General features: G+C 27.7%; 1 protein-coding gene across 3 annotated transcripts in view; it reads left to right on the forward strand.

Annotated features, from left to right (window-relative positions):
• Positions 1 to 23,466, forward strand: part of Col4a1 (Collagen type IV alpha 1) — a 118,090-nt gene that overhangs the window by 75,660 nt on the left and 18,964 nt on the right. For all 3 annotated transcript variants that reach the window (XM_067287071.1, XM_067287072.1, XM_067287073.1), the window contains 11 exons: positions 1,103 to 1,300; positions 3,520 to 3,627; positions 3,729 to 3,842; positions 6,458 to 6,619; positions 10,006 to 10,176; positions 12,074 to 12,352; positions 15,104 to 15,279; positions 15,692 to 15,935; positions 17,798 to 17,905; positions 18,031 to 18,102; positions 18,198 to 18,320. In XM_067287071.1, the coding sequence (XP_067143172.1) occupies positions 1,103 to 1,300; positions 3,520 to 3,627; positions 3,729 to 3,842; positions 6,458 to 6,619; positions 10,006 to 10,176; positions 12,074 to 12,352; positions 15,104 to 15,279; positions 15,692 to 15,935; positions 17,798 to 17,905; positions 18,031 to 18,102; positions 18,198 to 18,320 (1,755 nt within the window). The remainder of the gene's footprint in view (positions 1 to 1,102; positions 1,301 to 3,519; positions 3,628 to 3,728; positions 3,843 to 6,457; positions 6,620 to 10,005; positions 10,177 to 12,073; positions 12,353 to 15,103; positions 15,280 to 15,691; positions 15,936 to 17,797; positions 17,906 to 18,030; positions 18,103 to 18,197; positions 18,321 to 23,466) is intronic.

The raw sequence follows: 23,466 nt of genomic DNA on the forward strand, positions 1-23,466 counted from the left end.
AAAGAACATTGAAGAGCTCATAATGGAACCTGAAATGGATCTGACAACAGAAGAACACCAAGAAGAAACTCTATGTTTTCTTCTTAAAAATCATATTAATGCCAATCTGCTACTAAAGTTCTTATGAAGAAGAGGGAGGATGTCAGAACAGTGGTCTTAGAATGGCATCCAAACCAGGTTGAGGTTAATAGGCTTGGGGATTTCTACAATTACAATGCTATTAATTACTTCTGAAAAATTCTGAAGAGGAGAGAAAAGCAATCGACAAAAGCATTAGACAGATTCTTTAACCTCCACAAATGGAAAAAACATGACTAATAAAAATGCAAGACTATGTATATATGTATTTTTATTATTACATATAAATAAACATAGTAAGAAAGTATATATTTTTTATTTTTTGAGGTCTCCAGAATGAATTAATCAAATTTCCATAAAAACCTATGGTAAATCGATAATCGGTTAACGAACAATTTGGATAGCGAACAAACTCTTGGAATGGATTATGTTCATTAACCGATCACTCACTATATAGCTTGATATAATTCAGCAGTTGTTTGGTTTTAATCAAATAATCAGGTTTATGGATGTTTATATTTGTAAAAATTTAATATTGTATTTATAGAAACATGTTTGTTATTTTGTAATAACAAACAACTAAGAAATCAAATGTTTTGAGGAATTTAAATTTTATAGGATTTTATTTTATAAGGTTTTCAAATTCATATTTTCATCTTTAGAAGAATAATATAAATGATAAAAGATTTTTTCTCTTTCTGCTGTCCTTCTCAGTTTTTTACTTGAGGCAGTCAACTCATTGCTTCACCCATCAAGTCAGACCTTTCTGCTTGAACAAATTTAGTATTTTGAAAATTTCTTAATAGCTTTTTTTAATTTTTAGTGGGATGGATGGAACAACTTATTTATAGTTAATTTCTAATTTAATTTGATAAATCAGAAAATATTATTCAAATTTAAATTAAATAATCTATTCTAAAATTATTGATTACTTTAACTTATATCATGATGTACTGGAATATATTTATTAATTTATTTTTTCAAATTTTCAAATAATTAATTAATCAAATGTAATTTTAAATAGGTAAATTATCAAAACCTGAAGATCTAGTTAAATATCTACCTCCTGGACCACCTGGACCACCAGGAATACCTGGTGCTCCTGGAGAAAAAGGACTTCGTGGAATGTCTGGAATACCAGGTCTCCCTGGTATGGATGGAATGCCAGGTCTCAAAGGTGAACCAGGAGAAGATGGAGCACCAGGACAACCAGGACCAAGAGGTAATATAATATTTTGACATGTTTAATTTTTAAAATTCATTATTTTTAGTTTTGTTTTTAATTTTATTGAGAACTGTTCTTAAATGAAGTATTATTCTTAAAGAACAAAACTTATACACACAAATTTTTACTTCTTCTGGAAAGTAATGAACATTTTTTCTATGCATCAGAAATTATGTATTATAATAAATATAATATAAATGTCTGTAAACATAGAATATGACAAAACAATGACTTTAATAATGTTTATATTGATTATAACAGAAATCTGTCCTATAAAATGAAAATGCTGTTTCTAGTTAATATTACTATTAATCTTCATACTTGACAAAACTTGACACCATATTTACTAATACAACCATTTCAACAAATACTTTTGTAAGGAATTGGCATCCTTAAAAAAATGATTGAATTAACATTGATATTTTAATAAAAAGATACGCACACAATTATAACTGGCCACTAATGATATTGAATTTATTATGAAAAAAATAATGAATATATTTAGAATTTTTATTACATGTTTTCAATATAATCAATTTAATTCCACACAGTGCTAAGATAATTTATAGAGATTCTCAAAAAGCAAATGGAAAGTAAATCCTTTTTAGTTGCTCATTTATATCATATTAGATGGCACTAATTTCATTGAAACTGTTTTTTTTAGGGCCAATTTTATCTTTAGAGAAATGTAAAGTCTGCCACTACCAAATTTGGTGAATGAAGGAATGCTTGATCTCACAAATTTTAATTCAAAATACTGCTTCATATTCAATGCATAGTGAGCAGGCACATTGTTATGTAACAGCAGCCAACTATTGCTTTGAAACTACTCATTTCTAATATAGTGCTTATGCTTGTAAAGGTGTTCCATCACTGCTAAATAATACTAACTGAGTAGTTTCAGAAACAAATTTATGAATAATTCTGAAAGTATCAGAAAAAAACAGGCAGCATTGTCCTGATATATGATTTTTGTAACTTGATTTTCTTCTGTTGGAGAAAATTTATTCCATACTATATCATTTCATTCTAGGAGTTGAAAACATTAACTCTCATCACCAGTCAATTCTTTGCAACATATGAGCCATTCACAGGCCAAATCAATTAATTCCATTTGTAAATCCTTAATATAATTGTCATTATTTCTACATTTTATCGTGTAACTAAATTTACATATCGTTATATTAAAGCATAGTTTAATGTAATGATATATAACAATACATTCTAAATGTTTATTTAAATTTAAAGTTTAAAAGGAATTTTAAAAAATAATTTATATTATCAATTTTTATACTTTTTGTTTTGTGGAGTTAATTGATTTGGCAAGTGAGCAGCTCATATCATAGTCATCATTAGTAAACTTGTGAAACTGCAAGAACATTCAATCTGATGCTCTCTCTATTCACTCATTAAAAAGTACGATACAACCTTCAACAAATCTTTTTCTAATATTTGCTTGGCCACTTCTTTATTGACTTCAAGATATTCAACAAATAGCTTAGTGGTTACTCTCACCTGTTATGTATCATAATGGCATAAGCTTTTTCTATGTTATCATTGGATCAAATATAAACTGACTGGTCCAGACAAGATTTTTTTCTTGAAAATGTGCAAACTACTGTATTAGAAGACAAGTGCACAAATCAGACGGTAATCACCATATATGTTTTTGATACATCACACAGTCTTGATTTACTTTCAAGTTTAATCATGGCATGTTGCTCCATGTCAAAAATTTTGACACACAAAACAAATTTAGTTTCATTATTTAACTGGTGCATTGTATGTTACTTTCTGTTCTTATATGTTTTATCCATTTTAAAATATGAAATTAGGACTATATAAAAATATTTTCTTAATGTTCCATTTTTAATATAATTGCAAGATGCTTTCAGTGACTATATTTGCTGAAGAATAAGAATTAGAAAAATTAAAAATACCATTAATTAAATATAAACAATAATAAAAATTTGTTCTTTGCAATAAAAATTAATGTATCATTTTTACAATTAATGTTTATGTTTATATCAGTTGGGGTATTTCTTTAAATTGCATTTAACTGCAGCACATAATTCAAAACATTTTAAAATAATATGATGACTTAGCATTTTATATTACATAAAATATTCTATAATAGAGATGATTTTGGTGTATTGCAATATTTATTTTAAGATTATACACACATATTTATATATATGCCATTATTTTTCAAATAGGCTTTCCTGGACCTAGAGGAGAAAAGGGTGAGGCTGGACCAATGGGTTTCCCAGGTGATCAAGGCCCAAGAGGAGATAATGGCTTGCCTGGTCTAATTGGACCAAAAGGTACTTTTACATTAAACAAAATATAAGTTTTTAATCCTGGCAATACAAAAATTTTTTTTTTTATTGCTGTTGTTAAAATTATTTTACAAATATTTATAAAGGACAAAAAGGAGAATCAGGATTACCAGGTCCTGGATTACCAGGTCCTCCTGGACCCCCAGGACTACCAGGTATAAAAGGTGATTCAGGACTCACAGGACTGCCAGGACCTCAAGGTATTTTATTACAGTTATGAACTTTAATTTATATTAAATTTTTCTGAATAGTATATTTAAAGTAAAATCTTACAAAATTAAGGTATATTTATTATCATAATAAAAGTATGAAAAATCGCCAAATTTATTATATCTATATTTATAAAACTCCAAAACTTATTTCAGTGTACAAGTAAAATTAAATTTTTCAAATGGTTAAGTATTTTGGCAATAGTTAAATTTTTTGGCAGAAAAACAAAAGCTTATAGAAAAACAAAAACATAAGCTTATAGAAAAATAATTAAATATTACATGTTTTAGCATTACAAAATATATTACAGTTTTTAGAACAGGTGTCCAACTGATTTGATCTAGTGGACCACATTAATTATGCTGATACCTTAAATGGGCTACAGAAATTAGTTGATGATTATTTATCAGTCTGTGCTTATATTTTTTAAGGCATTCAAAACAAATGGTAAATGTAAAATATTAAACAATAAATTAAATGTTTTTGATACATCACTTAAATTATATAGTGTTTAATGTGTACTAACATATTTTCATGACACTAATTCTATACAGAGCAACTAAATGTGAAAAATTTAATTTATGTAGATGTTGAACTCAAAATATTTTAATTACTGCTGTTTCCAATTTCAAAATGGTTTGTAACCTAAAAGGATTTTGATGGTTTCATTGCATTTTTCAGACATTTTACTTATGAAGATCTTTATAAGTGAAACATCTTATATGAAGATACAATATGAGCAACAAAAAGAGTTGTAAGATGAGAGGGGTTGAAAATCCATCAAGATTGTCTAAACTCATTCAATGATGTTATTTTAAAAAGATATTCAATTGTAGATAATAATGTAAATGTTTGATCCAAATAAAAAAATCAACGTTTGTAACTCCAGCAACATATTTATTAACATAAAAACGTTTTTGATTAGTTTAATCTTCTTCAGTTACAGAAACTTTGAAGAAAAGAACTCAAGTTATACAATTTAAAACATGGAACATAATGTGTGAATTAAAAAAAAGGAACAAGAGTTTAAAATTTAAATTAACATAAAAATAACATAAAAACAGTAAAATAAATATAAAAGTTGATACATATGATGAAGTAACAAATAAAGATAAATAATTAATCAAAGAGTGCTTAAATAAATTAAATCTCAAAGAGTGACCACCATGCACTGGAAAAGATGTTGGCATTGCGATAATCGATGCATGTGGATTTTCTGTGCATTTTTCTTTTCTTCAGAGTTTCTGTAACTGAAGAAGATCAATCAAACTGATCAAAGACGTTTTATCTTAATAAATACATTGCTGGAATTACAAAAGTTGATTTTTTTATTTGCATCAACATTTTCTCCACTTGCATTCCACATCTTTGGATGCAAATGTTTGATACACACATTTAAAAGGAATGTCTAAAATGCAATAAATTGTTAAAATTGCAAAAAAGATATAAAACAAAAAGTATTTAACTGGTTTTTAGTTGAAAAGTAACAAAATAAATGAAAAAATTTATCTACTGACAAAACAAATTTTTGAGCAATCTAGTATGCTATACTATTTAGGACTACATTAAACGGATGATGGGCTGCATGCAACTGACACTCCTAGAATTAAAACTAGGTTATAATGAAAACTAAATTACCTAAAATCTATTGTTACTATTAATAAAAAGAATAAAAATAAAATATAAATATACAAATCGAATATATGGGGAAAAATAAAATTATATACAGTATTGCTCCAAGTTACAACCTTATTCTTGAAAACTTCTCATAAGCTTTTCCATTATTTCTATGGTCAAAATTTGTATTTTGTTCTAGTATATCCTAGTCATCTACTCCATGTTTTCTAGATAACATTAAAATGCTACAAAACACATATTTGCCTATCAGCCAATGATACAAAATGAAATAAAATAATTGAAAGTGTTTATTATATACAATTATATTATATAATTATATAAAAGGAACTAATATGAAATGAGAGAAGCAAATACAACATAAGATAAGAAAATATTCAAGTTATCAAGCATTTCATATTCATATTTAATCATAATAAAATAAAAATTAGTTAAGATAATAAGTAAGCAGTAAAAAATAAAATAAAATTGTTTTTAATTAATTGAGATTGTAATTGTTGATAGAATGATTTGTAATATAAAGAAAAGTTTACTAAACTGCACAACTGTATTATAATAAATAATAATAATAATAATTCTAACAAACAAAGGCATAATGTGTGTTAAACAAAGAAAATAGTCTGGAATCTGTAAGCTGTCTAATCATAGCATGTGGGAATTTCAATCTCAAGGTTAGAATATTTTATTTTTGTAAATGTTGCTCAATGCAAAATGCATCAAGTATTTTGTCTTCTAAATATAGATTGATGCTCATTATATTGAATATTTTAGCTTATAAATTGAAAATAAAGATGAATGGAAACACTTGTAACAAATTCTCATATATAGATTATTCATAAATTGGAATCACATAGTATATTATACAGTATTTTAATATATGTATGACTTTAATTTTGATCAAGTTACAAATCATTAAAATTAAATAAAGCTTTAATAATCATAATTTTAGTAATTTGAAATTACATTTTAGGCGAGAAGGGATTTCCAGGATTTCCAGGAAGAAAAGGTGAACCTGGATTACCAGGAATTCCTGGATCACTTGGACCAAAAGGTGATAAAGGTGAAGCAGCAACTGAAGGACTTCCAGGTCCACGTGGTCCTCCAGGTCCAAAAGGAAGAGATGGACTGTCAGGTATCATAAGAATCAATAAATTTACCTAGAAGAATTATCATAAAGTTTTTTCTGTTTTGTAGTTACTGTATATTGGATCTTGTGTATGAATGTCTCTTTAATCCAAACTTTTGTTTGGTAAATTATCTCACAGCATCATGGTTAGAAACATCTTTATTTAAAAAAAAAAAAAGGATTACATTGCAAATGCATTTCGGGTTTGCTTATATTCCAAACCCCTCCTCAGTGCTATACAAAAAAATATAAGAAATATAAGTAAGGACAATATTATCTAGATATCGTGGAAAGGGAATTTTTATGATACAGTAATTTTACATACCATAAGAACACATTAAAAATCTTTCACAATAACATCTGTGAACATATATAACATTCAAATGTTTTATATAAAGAGGTTTCTCTTTCTACAATACATTTAGTTAAAACTTTTTATGGAAGTTTTTTAAAAAACTTACAATTTTATCTCCGTACACCTAAAATGGGTGGATACTAGTTCACTTTAGTGAAACACTATGGATGTTAATATAATGTGACATAACAGCTGTAATTTAGAAACTAAAATTATTTTACAAATAAATGTTTTTCTATTAACAATATATGAATACATACTGACAATAAGTATTCTATTTGAACAACTGTATCATAAAGTTATTTACTTTTTATATAAAATGTTATTTTATTTCAATTTCATTATATATTATACAAAAACTGATAATGAAATATTATTCATTGATATACATGTTATTTTTTATGTACAATTTACTTCCATATCTTTCACAATATTTGTATTTTAATATTATTTCAAAGTTTAACTAGAAGTTGAAAAATTTGTTATAGAGTCATTTATTATGACAGATAACAATATACATCAGAATATAAATCTTTCTTTTATGTTTTTCTTATAAAACAAATTAATATGAAAAAGTTTTTCTTTGTACCGGTACATTAAATCATTATTTCTTTCCTTTAAAAATGCAATCATACATAAATCCTAAATGTTATGTATACCTTTAATAATCAAAAAATACTTTCTAAAATGCTTTTTTTCGTATTCAAAATCTAACAGTTTAATATAATATAACTATAAAGGATTTTTCTTCAGTGAAAATAATTATTAAAATATTAGTAAGTCTTCATACTAAATAATGCACATGATAAAAATTTTAAAGAAATTCTGATAGTTAATAAAGCATATCACTCTCTAAAGATATTAAAAGACTTTATTCAAACCTTTTAAAAAAATTTTTTAAAATTATCAGCTTTTAAGATACAATTTAAGTAAGAATGCTTAATTCAATTGAAGTTTGGATTGATATATAGAAAATGAATAAAAGAGAACTAAAAGCAAGGCATGTGTATATGTGTCTTTGATAGTTTGGGGTAAAATTGTTTGGCGGATAACCATGTCTGCAATTTTAAATTTTCTAAAAACATTCTTAGTAACTTTAGACAAAGGAAAAGCTATTTGATGTGTTTACAATTGTAAATTAAAATCAGCAGATAACTTTTATCATTGCATAATCCAAACCTGTTGAATATAGATAACTCATGGGTTATTCTCACAAAAATATAGTATTCACCATATTTATTAAAACAGAGTGAAAGCATAATAAATGTTATTAGAGTTAGAGACCAATTACAGTTAACATTCCAGGAATATTTCATTACAAATTAAAAAAAATGGAAGATATACATTAAGATGTGGCCAGCAGAGTTAACTAGATCACTTATTTATTAAGCAAATATGAGAAAGATGACTATCATCTGTAATTTATAGTGAATTTATTTACATTCAAATTACCAGTAAAGAAATTAAAATTTTGAATTAATACATGTAATGTAATCTTGATGTCTATGGTATGAGAAATTACATTATATAATCTACAGAATACTAATTAATCAACTTTGAATTAGTGAAACTGTATGTAAATAAGATCATAGATGTTAAATGACCAGTTACTAGAACAGATAAAACTTTTAGAATACATCTAAAAGATAATTTAGTTACTAGAGTTTCTCATTTCCTGGTCTTTTGCTTATTCTGGGATTTTGAGATAAAAGTCCTGGGATTCTGGGAAACCCAGGGATATAATTAATTATATTTGAAATATATAAAATAAATTATCCTTGAAAGGAACGATATAATTATTTATCATTTTTTTTAGTAGCTTAATACATTCTTCAATCTCCATGATAGGCAAAAAAAATATATGCTGTCTAAATTATGTATTAAAAAATTGTTTTTGAATTGTGTAGAAAATTTAAAGAAAAAAATGAAAATTACTTTCAAATTGCAAAGAATAATATAACATAAAATTATCAATGTAAGTTTTTATAGTAAATATAAAAAACAAAGATAGTCATACAAGTATCCTGATCATTCAATCTTGTTCCTATTTTACTAACCAAAAGTCCTGCTGCTGAGAATACATCAACACAGTTATGCAAGATATTACAGGATCCGACAAGTAATGACTTTTCAGTCCTGCAACAAATATATATTGATTATTGACAATCTGTGACATGCCATAATAAGCAAAAATTTAAAAAAAGAAATAAGGAAGCTTAAAATTAATAATATAAATTGTATTCTAACAACTTATGAATTAGAATTATACTTTCTATTAGCAAAATTTTCCCAATTTAACACAAAATAAGGAAAACAAAATTTTTAAGGAATTTGCATGATTTCCTGGGATAAGAAAAATTTCTTGGGAGATTTAAATGGTTAAAACTAACAAGGATGTCAGGATCCCAGTACAGAAACCCTACTAGGGGCTTTAAAATCATGATATCTTAAATATTAATAGTAATTAAATAAGAAAAAATGTTTGGATTAAAATCTGATCCAATAATATCTGATAATTTAAAAGATAAATTGTTAAAATTCTGTAAAAAGCAAAGTTAGAATTTTTTAATTTTTAAATGACATTTTTACTTGAAAGAATTCTTCTCATCTGTTGCTATTCTTTACTATAGGTTTCATATATATTTAAAATTTGACCTGAACACAATTGATATATAATTTATAAAGACAATTTTACTCTCTATGCATAACAATAGTTTAAATGAAGCTTATATCTATGAGATTCTAATATTAGTAAATTTGTAATTATTGCTGATATTTGAATAATATATATAATATTATATATATTATTATACATTTTTTCTGACTGAAAAGCCAAATTTAATTCAAAGATTTTTTATGGTCTGTGAATATAACTTATAATAAATACAAATTCATATATAAATATGAAAATGAAATTAAAAATCTTCTAAATGCTATATCTATTCTTAATCTCAGTGAACTATCACTTAAATAATCACATGTGAATTATGTGAATGATTCCAAAACAGTTAATTTATTTATAAATATTTTATTTCAGGATTTAAAGGTGATAAAGGAGAGGCTGGAGTTCCAGGACTTCCTGGATTAAATGGAGAGTCTGGGGAGAAAGGAGATAGAGGATTTCCAGGTGAACGAGGATTTGATGGAAAACCAGGTCCACCTGGTCCTCCAGGTACTACAGGTCTAGATGGATTTCCTGGATTAAAAGGTATTTGCCAACAATTAAGTTGAAAAAATTTTCAGAATTACTTTCAGAAGAAATTTAATGATTAGTATTATTTTTTCAAATCATAAGTACACAAATATTTTTAAATTTAGAAAATAAATTCTTTACAATATGTTCATTTTTTAAAAAAATTTTTTAATCAGAATGATATTTAAATATGAACATCAAGATACATAGCCAAACTATTGCCTTAAATACTTGGGTTATAAATCCTCTATTTTTAATAATTAATACTAATCCAGGAGACACAACTAGCAAGCACACCATATGGAAAACAGAGGTTGCAGGTTCAAGCCCCGCCCTGGTCCAGTTCTTTTCTTCCAGATGATTCTAAATTATTTAATAAATTATTTAAATTATAATTATTAACTTAGATAAGAGATGGTGCCTAACGTCCACTTCTAGTAGCAACTTACTTAGTATTAATTATTAAAAATAGTGGATTTATAGCCCAAATATTTAAAGCAATTGTTTATTAACAGAAATTTGTTAAAGATTTTGTAAATATGTCATAAGTGTGAAACTTTTGATATTTATTTATTACTAAGGTGACCAACTTTTTTACAATGAAAAGGAGGACACAAATAAATCGAAGGAAAAAATATTGTAAATAAAAGAAACATTTTATTCATTGCAACAATAATACACTATAATAATCTCTACTGCATGCGTATGTGCCATGTTGTGTTTCAGTAAGAAGTAAACAAAGCAACTTGCATGCAGTGCACTCTCTCAAGGTCTCCTGAGCAGAGCACATGCATTTCACAATCGCATCTTGTTGCACTGTACCAAGCCTTGATGAACTGTCATGTCAAATACAAACACATCACATCACATTACATGCAACGTATCGGCTTGGCATCAATCAAATATGGAGATTTACAGATTAGTCTTCAAATATCAAAAAGGAGGACATGTAGAAGGACACTTTTCGAGGGAGGACAGAACTTACAAAAGAAGGACTGTCCTCCCTAAAGGAGGATGGTTGGTCACCTTAATATAACATATTTAGAGTTGTAGTCTGTTCCAGCAACAACTTTTTATTTATCAAATGTTTTTGGCTATCTTAGTAGCCCATCCTCAGGATCAAACATAGCCATATTTATTATATAATTTTTATTTTTATTTTCTCTTTAATTGATTCATTTTTAACCTTTATATTTCCATTTGATGCTTTCTTTTTAAACATAAAGACTGTAGCTTGTGAATTTTGCACTCAGATACTCATTGACATGCTAGATGAAGTTCAAAAGAAATATGAACGAGAGATTATTTCAAAGTACATAAGATTAGTAAAACAAATAATAAAACAAACATTAATTTTGGATTATATGCAATTAAAAATTGTAAATGATAAAAACATTTTAAGTCCAAAATCTAATAAGGATGTATGTGTTGTTTAATGTAATGATGTAAATGTACACTGTTATACATGTACATATACAGTACAAAGTTTATAATTCATATTGTTTTTACACTTACTAAAATATAGTTGCCAGCAAGGTCAATAAAATGCATTTATTTTTTGCATCACATTTTTCATGTTTTATGCTAATTTAATAATCATATGCTGTCAACAAAAATACATTTACTTTAAATCACCTTCAAAGCTAGCCATTTTTTTCATGCAATTTTAGATAAATTTTTACTGTAATATTTTATTTACAAAGTAGTAGCATGTACAACTATGTACAGAATATATAACTGAACATGAATCATAAAGTTTGAAACTATTTCTACAAAATTAATAAAATTATTACACTCCTTTGCATATTTGTTCTTCAAATTTTTATATGATATTATATTATTATTTAATATTTTAATAATCAGAAATCTTTCAAATAGAATCTATAATTGTTATATACATGAATTATTATAGGAGAGAAAGGTGCTGCTGGTATTGAAGGATTTCCAGGAAAACCTGGAAATCAAGGAAGAGATGGATTTCCTGGAGTTCCTGGAGAAAAAGGAGATCGAGGGATAGATGGTTTACCTGGCTTAGATGGCATACCAGGTGGTCCTGGTGTAAAAGGTGAACCTGGTTTCCCTGGATTACCAGGACGTAAAGGAGATGCTGGAGAAGCTGCTGCGAAAGGTGAAAAAGGTATTCCTGGTCCACCTGGAAAACCAGGTCCTCCAGGCTTAGCTGGAAGAGATGGTAAGATATATTATTTATAATATTTTTATTTATGTTAGTAAACTTTGTTAATTTTTTTTTTGTATATATTTTATCCATTAAATTTTTATGCTATACTTCATTGTTTAATTAACTTGAAGTATAATATCAGTTAATTCAATCAATAAATGATTTGTGTATAATTTATTAAAATGCATTCAGATATGTTGAATTAATACGAATTTATCTGTAAAATTAAGTGATAGTTGATAAATATTTTAAAATTCATTATTTAATAATAATCAAGAATCATTACAATGCCAAATACAATGGTTATTGCTGATGCTACTCCCAGCATAGTGGTAACTTTTTTCACTTTTCTCAAACCCTAAAAACAAAAAAGAAATGGTTATCAATGGACAATATAGTATAAAGAAATGAAGATGTATAAATTTTTTGCTTCTTTTTCATCTTATTCCATATAACGTAATTTTGAAAATTTTTGTTTAAATTATACAATAGTCTGGCATAGATGACTAATAATCTACATTTTATATTGAAGGATATTAAAACTATGATTATTTAAAGATGTCAAAATGAGCATGATATTGATTCATATTTTCTTCCTCTTCTCCTTCTTCATTTTGAGCACTGAAATGATTCAATCTTGTTTAAATTTTGTTAGTCATTCCAATAATTTTAATACTCTTTTCATTGTATATGACCAATATTCAATATGTCAGTTTCAGAATGATTACATTTCAGATTGTTGATTTAATTAATAGATTAGAGCTTTTTGTATCAAAAAGCATGACAATATAAAATTAATGAAAATTATATATATATTATTGAAGTTGAAACTATATAACTATGTTATGTTATACTTATGTTATTGGAATAAAAAAGAATGGTTTAATAAATTTTGGTGATTGGATAGAAAAATTTAAATATACTTATCTGGTTACGGTTTTACTTGTAATTTGAGATTAGATAATAAAGAGTTTTTTTATTTTACTGAAAGTTTTTTTACCTTAAGTAAAATAAAATTTCAATAAAAATCCTTTATAAGAATTAATACAATTGGAATAGCAAACATGAAAAATTAGACTGTACTTTAAATGCTTTCAAGTGCAACCTCATCATCAGAAAGATGGCTTTCATAATCGAATATGATTGCATAGGTATTGGACATCTTTGCTCGAGATTACAAAAAGTTAATTTATAATTTAAAAAAAAAGAAAGTTTGGTTATGTATGACTAATTTCCTCTTTTTCTTAGACCTATTATTTAAGATTAATGTTCTTTAATGAAAAATTGTAATACTACATTGAATATTCACAGAAGCTGGAAATGAGATAATTCAAAATTTACCTAGTGCTTCAATAAGAAAATAATTGCTGGAAGAAATATTGAAGGGCTGGGTAAATTATTAGCTACATGAAATGTAATGATTTTATTTTATTTGAAATTTAAAGCTAATTTAACACAAGTGTCTATTTTTAAGTTAAGTGTCTATAAAATAAAAAAGGAAAACAGCGGCCTACTATAATGTAAATGAAAGCGTGAAATGTATTTTTATTGGAAATGGATTAGAATAGGCAATGTATTTTAAAAATATTTAGAAATAAGGGATTATCAAGGCATGCAGAAGTTATTAAAGATGGATTAGCTGTAAGACACATTTCTGTTTCATACAAGTAAAAAACTGAGTGAAGATTTATCTTAGAATGGACAAAACATATTCCCAACATTGGAAAAATTCAAAAATTAGAGTAAATGACAGAAGACATCTTGAGAGTAAATGAGGCAAAAGTATTTTTCTTGTTAAATAAAGTTCTATTATATCATCAATATATGTGTTTTAAAGATCAATTTTTATTAAAAAAGTTGTAAAAGATGCAAAATATGATCATCTAATGTTACAGGAATCTAAACAATGGATATTAACATAAAAATAACAGTAAAATAATATATTTATCAATGTTATCGTAATATGATATTGGAAAATTTACTAACGATGAGTGTATTTGGTATAATTTTGTAGATATTTGTCATTTTTTTATTTAACTTTTAATTCTCTTTCTTTTAAAAATTGTCAAGTTTAAATTTTAAGTAAGTGAACATTTGTGAGAATTTGAGGATAAATTTATAGAAAATACTTTTAAAAGTAATATATTATAGTGGAAAAAAGTTTTGGATATGTCAAATGAATTGCTGGATTATTTATTGGACTGTAATATAGCTAATTTAACAATTAGAAATAAAACAATTTGGCTATAGGTAGGTGGTTAGACCACCATCTAATGATAAATTTAATAATTAGAAATAAATACTCAACCAAATAATTGCCTAATCAATCAGGCTATAAAAATGCTATTATTAGTATCTAATCATTAATAATAGTGGATCTATAGCCTGATTGATTAAGGTGATCATTTGGTTGAGTATCTATGTATCAGGCTTCAGGATGTTTAGCATATATTAGAAATAAATTTTAAATTTAAATTCAGAATATTCTGGAAGAAAAGCTAACTATAGCCAAATTACTTTATTTCTAATCATCAAATTAGTTGTGTTACAGTACAACAAATAATCCAGCAGTTTATTTACATTTCTAATAGAATTGGGTTGATGATGATAAAGTATTTTAGCCCCTTCTCATCTAACAATTAAATTAAAGAAAAAATAAATTGTTTTTATATTTTAAGAAATGATTGAAAACAGTAAAAATAATTTGTATTAGGGAAAAATTATTTTTAAAGAAGTGCATATTAAATTAAATGCTATTTACAGGTTTCAATGGCCTTCCTGGAATGAAAGGTGACCCAGGATTACCTGGAAGAGGAATTCCTGGTCCTCCTGGACCAATTGGAGAAAGAGGTCCACAAGGTCTTCCAGGTCTAATTGGACCACCTGGACCAAAAGGACTTGATGGATTACCAGGATTTCATGGAATGAAAGGCGAGAAGGTAGATATAATTCCAAAATTACATGATCAAATCCTTAAAATCAAAGTGGCAACTGACTGGCCAATTGGATTTACTGACCTTTGGGAAAGCCAGCTAATACTCTATCAACAGAGATAATCTGACTTAACAATTTAACAACTTCTAATTCATTGGCAACTGAATTAAAAATTTTATATTCTATATTGTCAGAATTGGAAAATTATGATAATTTGACATTAAAATTTAGACCAAAAGACAATCTTTTAATTAAAAAACTTGCCTGTCACTTAAATTACCCATACTTTTAATAAACCAAAATTAACACATCAAAATTCTAAATTTTTAAATGTAAACTCATTAAGTATTTGACATTTACAGAAAACAAAAGTTTAATCAAGATTTATTCATTTGGTTTTATTTTTTATTACCCTAGGGTAGTCCAGGTTTATCAGGTCAGCCTGGCTTACGTGGCTTAGATGGAATTCCAGGAATGAAAGGAGAAAAAGGTGGTCAGGGATTACCTGGATTTCCAGGAGAAAAAGGAAATAAAGGAGAAGCAGGATTTCATGGTAGCCCTGGATTAAAAGGAGAAAGGGGACCTTCTGGTCCACCTGGTTTACCAGGATTAAATGGACTGAAAGGTATTAAAGGAGAAGGTGGAATTCCAGGTCTACCAGGTAATACTTTTTATGTATTTATAAAAGTTATATAATATACATATTGTCTAATTGTTTAAATTAAATTCAGTTTAATTCAGTTTATTTCAATACAGTTTATAAGTATTTTTGACTAAAACTTCTTTCCATTAAACAGTTTCCATTAAAAATTAACAAACACAAATGTCATCTATCAAGCAAAATTCAAATATGCAATCTAGATATTACAATATACTGTATAGGTTGGAACTTTTTAGTTTAGTTTCCTATGATTCAACAAATCCCCATAAATGGCAGTTTTGAGTCTGTTGCCATTAATTTTCATACTCTCCACTAGGGCAGTAATATTAGCAGTGCCTAGATACCAGAGCCATGTTCAGTATTACAGAATTCTTGTTAAGTCTAGTTATGCTGCAATGCTGAACTCATTTCTAACTACTTTTTGACTCTTTCCACTGTTAGAATTCTAACTAGTTCAGTTTTGTTAATTCTATTAGTGATATCATTGTTTTTGTCTCATCATACAATTTGCAAGATGGTTGCTCATGATGGTATAAATATATATATTTTTTATAATGGTCATAAGATTATGATAATTGTGGTAATTTATTTTATCATAAAATTATGGTGATTACATCATTCATCATTTTTACACACAATAAGTCTAACTTGCAAACTCAGCACACCATTCAGCTCTGCCTTCCTAGCTGATTAGATTTCTTATTTTCTACTAGCATTCTGTGTTACTGAACACAGCTCAGATGTGTGTGTATCTGCAACCAGTTGTTTGAAAAAATTCTTTCATTCTTTTTTTGAGACTTTAAAGCTGTAATTGTCTTCTTTCTGATTTAAATAAGAATTATTTACAGCATTTTAAAAATATAATTCTGATTTATCACAGTTAAATATATTTTTTCATTCTCATTTCCATGTGATTTAGATGAGTTGTATAAAAAGTTGGATATTTCATTTTTTTAAAATATCCTGCTGATGCAGCATTTTTTATTTGATTTTATAATCTATATATATATATATATAATCGAGATGGGTATTATTATTAAGTGCAGAGCCCAAATGGTTAGGAGTTAAAGTTGAAATTTGGTACACAGTTAGGGTACGTCATGGAAACGTACACTAAGAAGGGATTTTTTGAAATTTCCCCCCATGGGGGAGAGAGAGAGGATTAAGACTTACCCTGAAGAACTCGGCTTCTAATGTACTATTTTAGATGCAGTTTTTTGTGTTTTTGATTGTTTTAACAGGGTATGTACACTAAGACGGGATTTTTCGAAATTTCCCTGTGGGGGAGAGATTGTTAACACTTCCCCACAGGGGGAAGTGTTAAGAGAAAGTGGCGTGTAAGATTTACAGGCACAGATGCAGTTTTTTTACATTTTTATTGGAAATCGAACATATTTTTAGACCCATCTAAAAATTCTCTAATTAGTCTGGAAACAGGGGATCTAATTTTTGCATTCTGTGAAAATGGGTAATATTGGCTATAATGTAATAATCTTAATCTTTGCTATCATTACTTTTTGCCTGAGCAATGCCAGGCTTATCTGCTAGTAATTGATAAATGACCAAAATCACTAATTTGAAACACAAATTTATTACATACCAAACCATTTTTGTTTCTGCAATGCAGTACTTTTGTCAGGTCTCAAAGATAACAAAGATAATGAATTCCAACATGTAATAATTTTCATTAACTTACCTATATAATTTTATTGCATGTTTCTTTTCAAAATTTCTATATGCATAATTTTAATATTATTGATTACAGATTTTTAAAATAAATATTAATTGTAAAGGTGATTTTTATTAAAACATTTTAAAATCTGAATTAATTGAATTAACACAAGTTAAAATAATAACTATAGGAGAAAGAGGTCAAAAAGGAGACAAAGGAGACTTAGGTTATCCTGGTCCACAAGGTGCACAAGGTCCAAAAGGACAAGCAGGACTTGATGGTGCACCTGGTTTCCCAGGTATTAATTTTATATTGTTTATTTGACATAAAAATATTATTTTAGAATCATAATTGCTCTTTTCTCAAAACTAATATACTGCTTTCACAAATGGTAGACATCATTAAAAATTTAACAATTTACAGGTCAAAAGGGAGAGCGTGGTTTTCCTGGATTAGTTGGAATGCCTGGTCAACCTGGAGCAAGAGGACTTCCAGGTAAAAGATGTATTTCATAATTAATGAAAAAATAAAAATTTATTTCAAATTATGATTAATAGATGAATTAACAATAATCATCCTGTATTTTTCAGGTGATCATGGCCCCCAGGGTCCCCCTGGTATACCTGGTATACCAGGACTTTCTATTAAGGGAGAACCTGGTTTATCTGGAAGACCAGGAAATGATGGGCAACCTGGATATCCAGGACAAAAAGGTTAGATAATATGATAAATATAAATAAGTAAAATTGTTTAATTACAATGAATTTTTACATTGTAATAAATAAGATATACGTGAAATGTTCCATTATACAAAGTGTTTAATCTATAAAACTACTTGTTTTTTTTTTTACTTTACAAATTAGATTAGGATCAGATTGAAAATAATTTCACAATGTATCATAATTTTATTAAATCAAAAGTATTTTAGATTTAAGTAAAAACTTCAATTTAAAAAACAATTACTGAAATTTCATGCAGATAACTTATAATGACATATACCTCACAGAAAATTGCTAGAATGGAAATTAAATCTCTGTATACTGATATTCAGTTTAAAAGGTACTATCTCAAACATTAAAATATTTCTATTTCACTGCATTGTAGATGTAATTATAAAATAACTTAAACAAAAATTAGAATTCCGAGAGGGAACCTCCTAAACTTTGTGTATGGAAGATACAAATGCTTAACGAACAACAAAATTTTTTTGATTGTTCATAACACATAGCACTAATAATTTTTAAGGAGTCAGTTTATTACTAGATAAAATGTTTTTTGACTGATATCTTGTCAAATTCAAACTTAATAATGATTTCAGAACTGAATATAAAAGGCATAAAACAACTATCAGTCAATAAACAAAAATTTTAAATATTAGAATATTTATAAATATTCTAATCAAGGGATGACTCAAACTTAATGAACAACATTTTTAGTATAGAACACAATAGTTGGAATGTACTGTAATTTTATGTTAAGAAAAACTTGAACATAATATTAAAATGACATAAATTAAGATCAGAAACAACAAAAAGAATAAATAAAATAAAAACAAAAATAACTTGCAGCATGTAACTGCTAAACTATTAATTAGCATAATATAAGAATGTGAAAACATTTGTTTAATCTATGTGTAAATAAACTTTCATTCAGTCTATATTATTGGTTTTTCATTTTGTAGTGTTGACTTTTGTAAATACTCAAATCCATTGAATTATTTATCTTCTAACTTTCTGTTGGTATCAAATAATTAGGTTTTTATGCAATTCATAGTGGGATGTTTTTGAGTTAGCTGCAACAATTTCTGTATCATTGCATTTAGCCAATATATTTTTTATTAATTATTGATTTTTCTGCCAGTACTGTGTTTGTTTTGCCTTTTTACTTGTTTTCAATCTATCCATAAATTTCCTGTAATACTTCCAAATACTACCCAATGATGTTTTTTCTGCCTACTGCTATTCTACTATTCTACTAGTATTTTGTAAACTTCACTTTTTTGATCTTTATAACTATTTTTTTGTTCCTTAAAAAATCTTAGAGGATTTTTGTGTAACAATTTTACCCTTATTTATATTCTCCTGTTATGCTTACCACTAGGTTGTAAGCATACCTTAACTTAACAACCTAGTGCATTTTTGTTTCCTTAACATATTTTGCAACCAATGGCCTAAGAGATTTCTTATTTCAAATACTGTTTGTGATGTTTTGAAATAATTTGAGCAGTCTTTCTGACATGGTCAACTTCTTTAGCATACTCTTCATTGTGGAAAAAAATATATGATGCTTCATCTTGCTAGAGATTCTTCTTTCCTTCTGCAGAAAAGGTAGCAAGATGAACAACTCTCCTAGCAATAAGATCATCCATAAATGGAGACAATAAGTCCTTTGGATAAGAAAATGAATAATAATCTGAGTAATGATTTTGTGAGCCCAGGTCTGACGAAAAAATTTATTCAAACAAATTTTTCTAGAGAAAAATCATCCAAGAAACAATTAAACTGTTTCCCACGGACTTACTTCCCTATTGAAAGCGACACATTCAATGTGTCACCTGGAACCAACAAGTGAACATTTGACTATTGGTCCTAAAATACTAAAAATCTTAACCAAGTCATGGGAAAAACCCAGGAGGAGTGTCCCTAATAAAAGGGAGAGGGTACTGACAATTTGGAGCAGTTGTCATCAACTTTTTCTTAAAATGTGTGTGTGTGTGTGTGTTCTGACCTGCTGTTCCAGCCGTCGTCACTTGCCACCACCCAAGAAGACAAAAAGGAAAACTCTCCGAACTGAGTTGCTGAACTTTTACACCTACGTCACATCGATACGTCGAGGACTTAAGAGTATTTTAAGGTATTTATCATCTCGTGAACTTACTGTGAGCTCTCTCTCGGTCAGGGTCACGATAGGTTTATCCCTCTCTTTTTGGCAATTGTGCTAAGCATCTATATTAAATTTTTTAGCCATTGTGCTTAGCTTCTGAAATGTTGTCATAAAATTTGTAAATAATATCCATCAATAAACGGGTATTTTTGTTAAGTGTTGTGGAGTGTACTTCCTCCAGTCGTTTCCTTCCGCCTCCATTCCGAATCTGGAAGCCTACAAGTGTGACCGCTCACGCAATGAAATTTGCGGCCAACCCAGTTTCTGTGTCTGTCCGAAAAGACACTGGTGTCAGTCTGACAAGGTACCAAGGAGGTACTGATCCTGAGGTCACAATTTTATATGATGATTCTATGTAACAGCACTGTAAGTGAAGCTAACCTGTATTGAATGGATCTTTAGACTTGAAATGGAACAGGATTGCCATTGGCTTTTTATAAACTGATGTCAAAACATTTTGTCTACCTTTATGGAAATATCTAAATAATAAATGCTATAACTATCCACTTGTTCAATTTTCAAAATTACTTTAACCATATTCTTCATAACAGTGATTTTATTAAAAATTATATTGTTTATTATAATCTCTTAAAATTACTTCAACCTTAGTTTGGTTAATCTTTGAAATGAAATCTTTATAAATGTCTTTTTTATCTAAATATATAAAATTACTTGTCCTGACTGACTGACTGATTGATTCATCTTTGTCCAGAGCAAACCGCTGAACCTAGAGGTGAAATTTGGTATATAGGGTACGTCATGAAAGCGCACACTAAGAAGGGATTTTTTGAAATTCCCCCGTGGGGGAGAGGGAAAGCATTAAGGCTTAACCTGAAGAATGGCTTCTACTGAACCATTTTAGATGTGATTTTTTAACTACATTGTTTTTAACTACAATGTTTTTAACTACATTTAGTCTTCATTGAATACTTAGGTGTATTAAATTGATAACATTTCAGACGTTGTTATAAAAAGTTTTATATATTTTGATTTTTTAACCAAATGTTCGAACTGTTTTAAATTTGAATTTGTTATTGCGTATTGGTTTGATTATAGAACGATTGTATATGTTCCAGAAAATTGATCAAGTTGAAAACAGTTTGTTTGATTCTCAGCAATTCTCATCATTCTCAGCGGTAGGTGTTATATAACAATTACTATGGTTGTTGAAATATTGAATATAAATGGTGTTTTCTTGCAAAATCCACACGGCTGAAGTTGCGGGTAACAGCTAGTTAAATATAATCATAATGTTGTTTACCTAGTGGAACACTGTCACAATGTTATTGTGCATTCTATAACCATAGAAGCCACAATAAAACTTAAACAAAATTTGGTAAATTTTCCTGTGACTGGAGATACAACTGAAATTTCCCTTGGTTACTTACATAGAAACATCCCAAAAGCTGGAATCTACATACTACTTTCAGCCATTGTTAAGCATAAACTGGTTACTTATATATATAATCTTTTTTCCTGTCAGAATAGATAGATTCTTAGATCCCAAATACCCTGTCAAAACAGTACTGATTGACAATAAATTTATTGATATCAGATAGATTAATATCATCTCTATTGCAGATCATATATTTTGTCATTTTTTTTTTTATTGATAACCAGACCCATTTCAAATGCTACTTTCACTAATCTCTTGAATCCTTGGTTAGGTTTACGATACACTCTTATTTATGTAAAAACAGTCGTATTTGGTGGTAAAAATTACTGTCTGCACATTTTTGTGAATTCCATGTTTTGCCCACATTTTCAATGATTAAACATTTTTTTTTTTTTCATTTTGCAATACCCCATGTAAAAATGGAAGATCTTTAATGGTAACAGTTTAGCATTAAATTTAGAATTCAGAAGCAATTACAGTAGTGTGTCGTTTATCCGAACACCGGTTATCCGAAAGCTTTCCAGTCAGACTGTGTCATGCTGAATTGAACGTTTCTGATACTAGATTTACTTCTAAAGTATAATTTTTATGTTTTTATATTTTTCAATATATTTATTTTGTTTGTACAAAATAAAGAAATAATTTTTAACGATACAATAGCCTTGATTATTATTATAAAAATTTTAGTTAGGCTTAAAATCGACGAAAATTTAACACGAAGTGACACGCAATGGAGAAAAATTTCAACATCGGACATGTTAATATATTTTTTCGTATATAATTGGTTATCCGAATAACCCCAGTCCCCAATTGATTCGGATAAACGACTCTCTACTGTACTTTGACAACTGAGTAGTGTTTCTACTTCCAGCATTACATTCAGAGCATTGTTTTTTGCTTTGTGTTTCTTATTTCAATTCTGGTTTCAATTCTAATCTTAATTAGCAGTGGCTTTGTTTTTCATTCACATGTAGTGTTGGCTTTTGTCATCTGTTTACAGTTTATCCATCTAGATTCATTGAAACAATTGCTTACTTGATTCCCAATAATGAATAATTAAAAAAATTAAGTCTAGTGAAAACTATACATGGGCTCAACATTAAAGTGGGGAAAAGACATTTGCTTTCTGGAAGTCACATTATTTTTTAACATTGTTTGCTATTAGGCATTTTGATAATGCCCCAAAACAAATTCTTAGCTTAATATAATTTATTATTTCATTTAAGTCACAAGGCTTCCAAAAGTAAAGGTGTGTTGTTATAATTCCTGAGTTATAAAATTTTTTCTGGACACTAAGTTGATTGGGATATCCTCATTTTAGTGTTTCACAATATGGTAACAAGAGTCTTGGTGCAGCACATGCTATCAAGACCATCGTCTACAGAGGCAGATTTAATGGCAGGCATACCAGGCGCATGCCCTGGGCCCCAATTTCTGAAGGCCCTGCAAAACCCCAACTTTATACTTTTTTCTAATGATACCAAGTTTGGTTTCATATGTGCAATTTTAATTACATACAAGTTTACAATCAGCAGTAAAATTTGAATATGATATATTTCTAATAAAATTTAAATATCATA

The sequence above is a fragment of the Centruroides vittatus genome, unplaced genomic scaffold, assembly GCF_030686945.1.
Source record: "Centruroides vittatus isolate TY-2023 unplaced genomic scaffold, ASM3068694v2 scaffold_435, whole genome shotgun sequence".
Lineage (NCBI taxonomy): Eukaryota > Metazoa > Arthropoda > Arachnida > Scorpiones > Buthidae > Centruroides > Centruroides vittatus.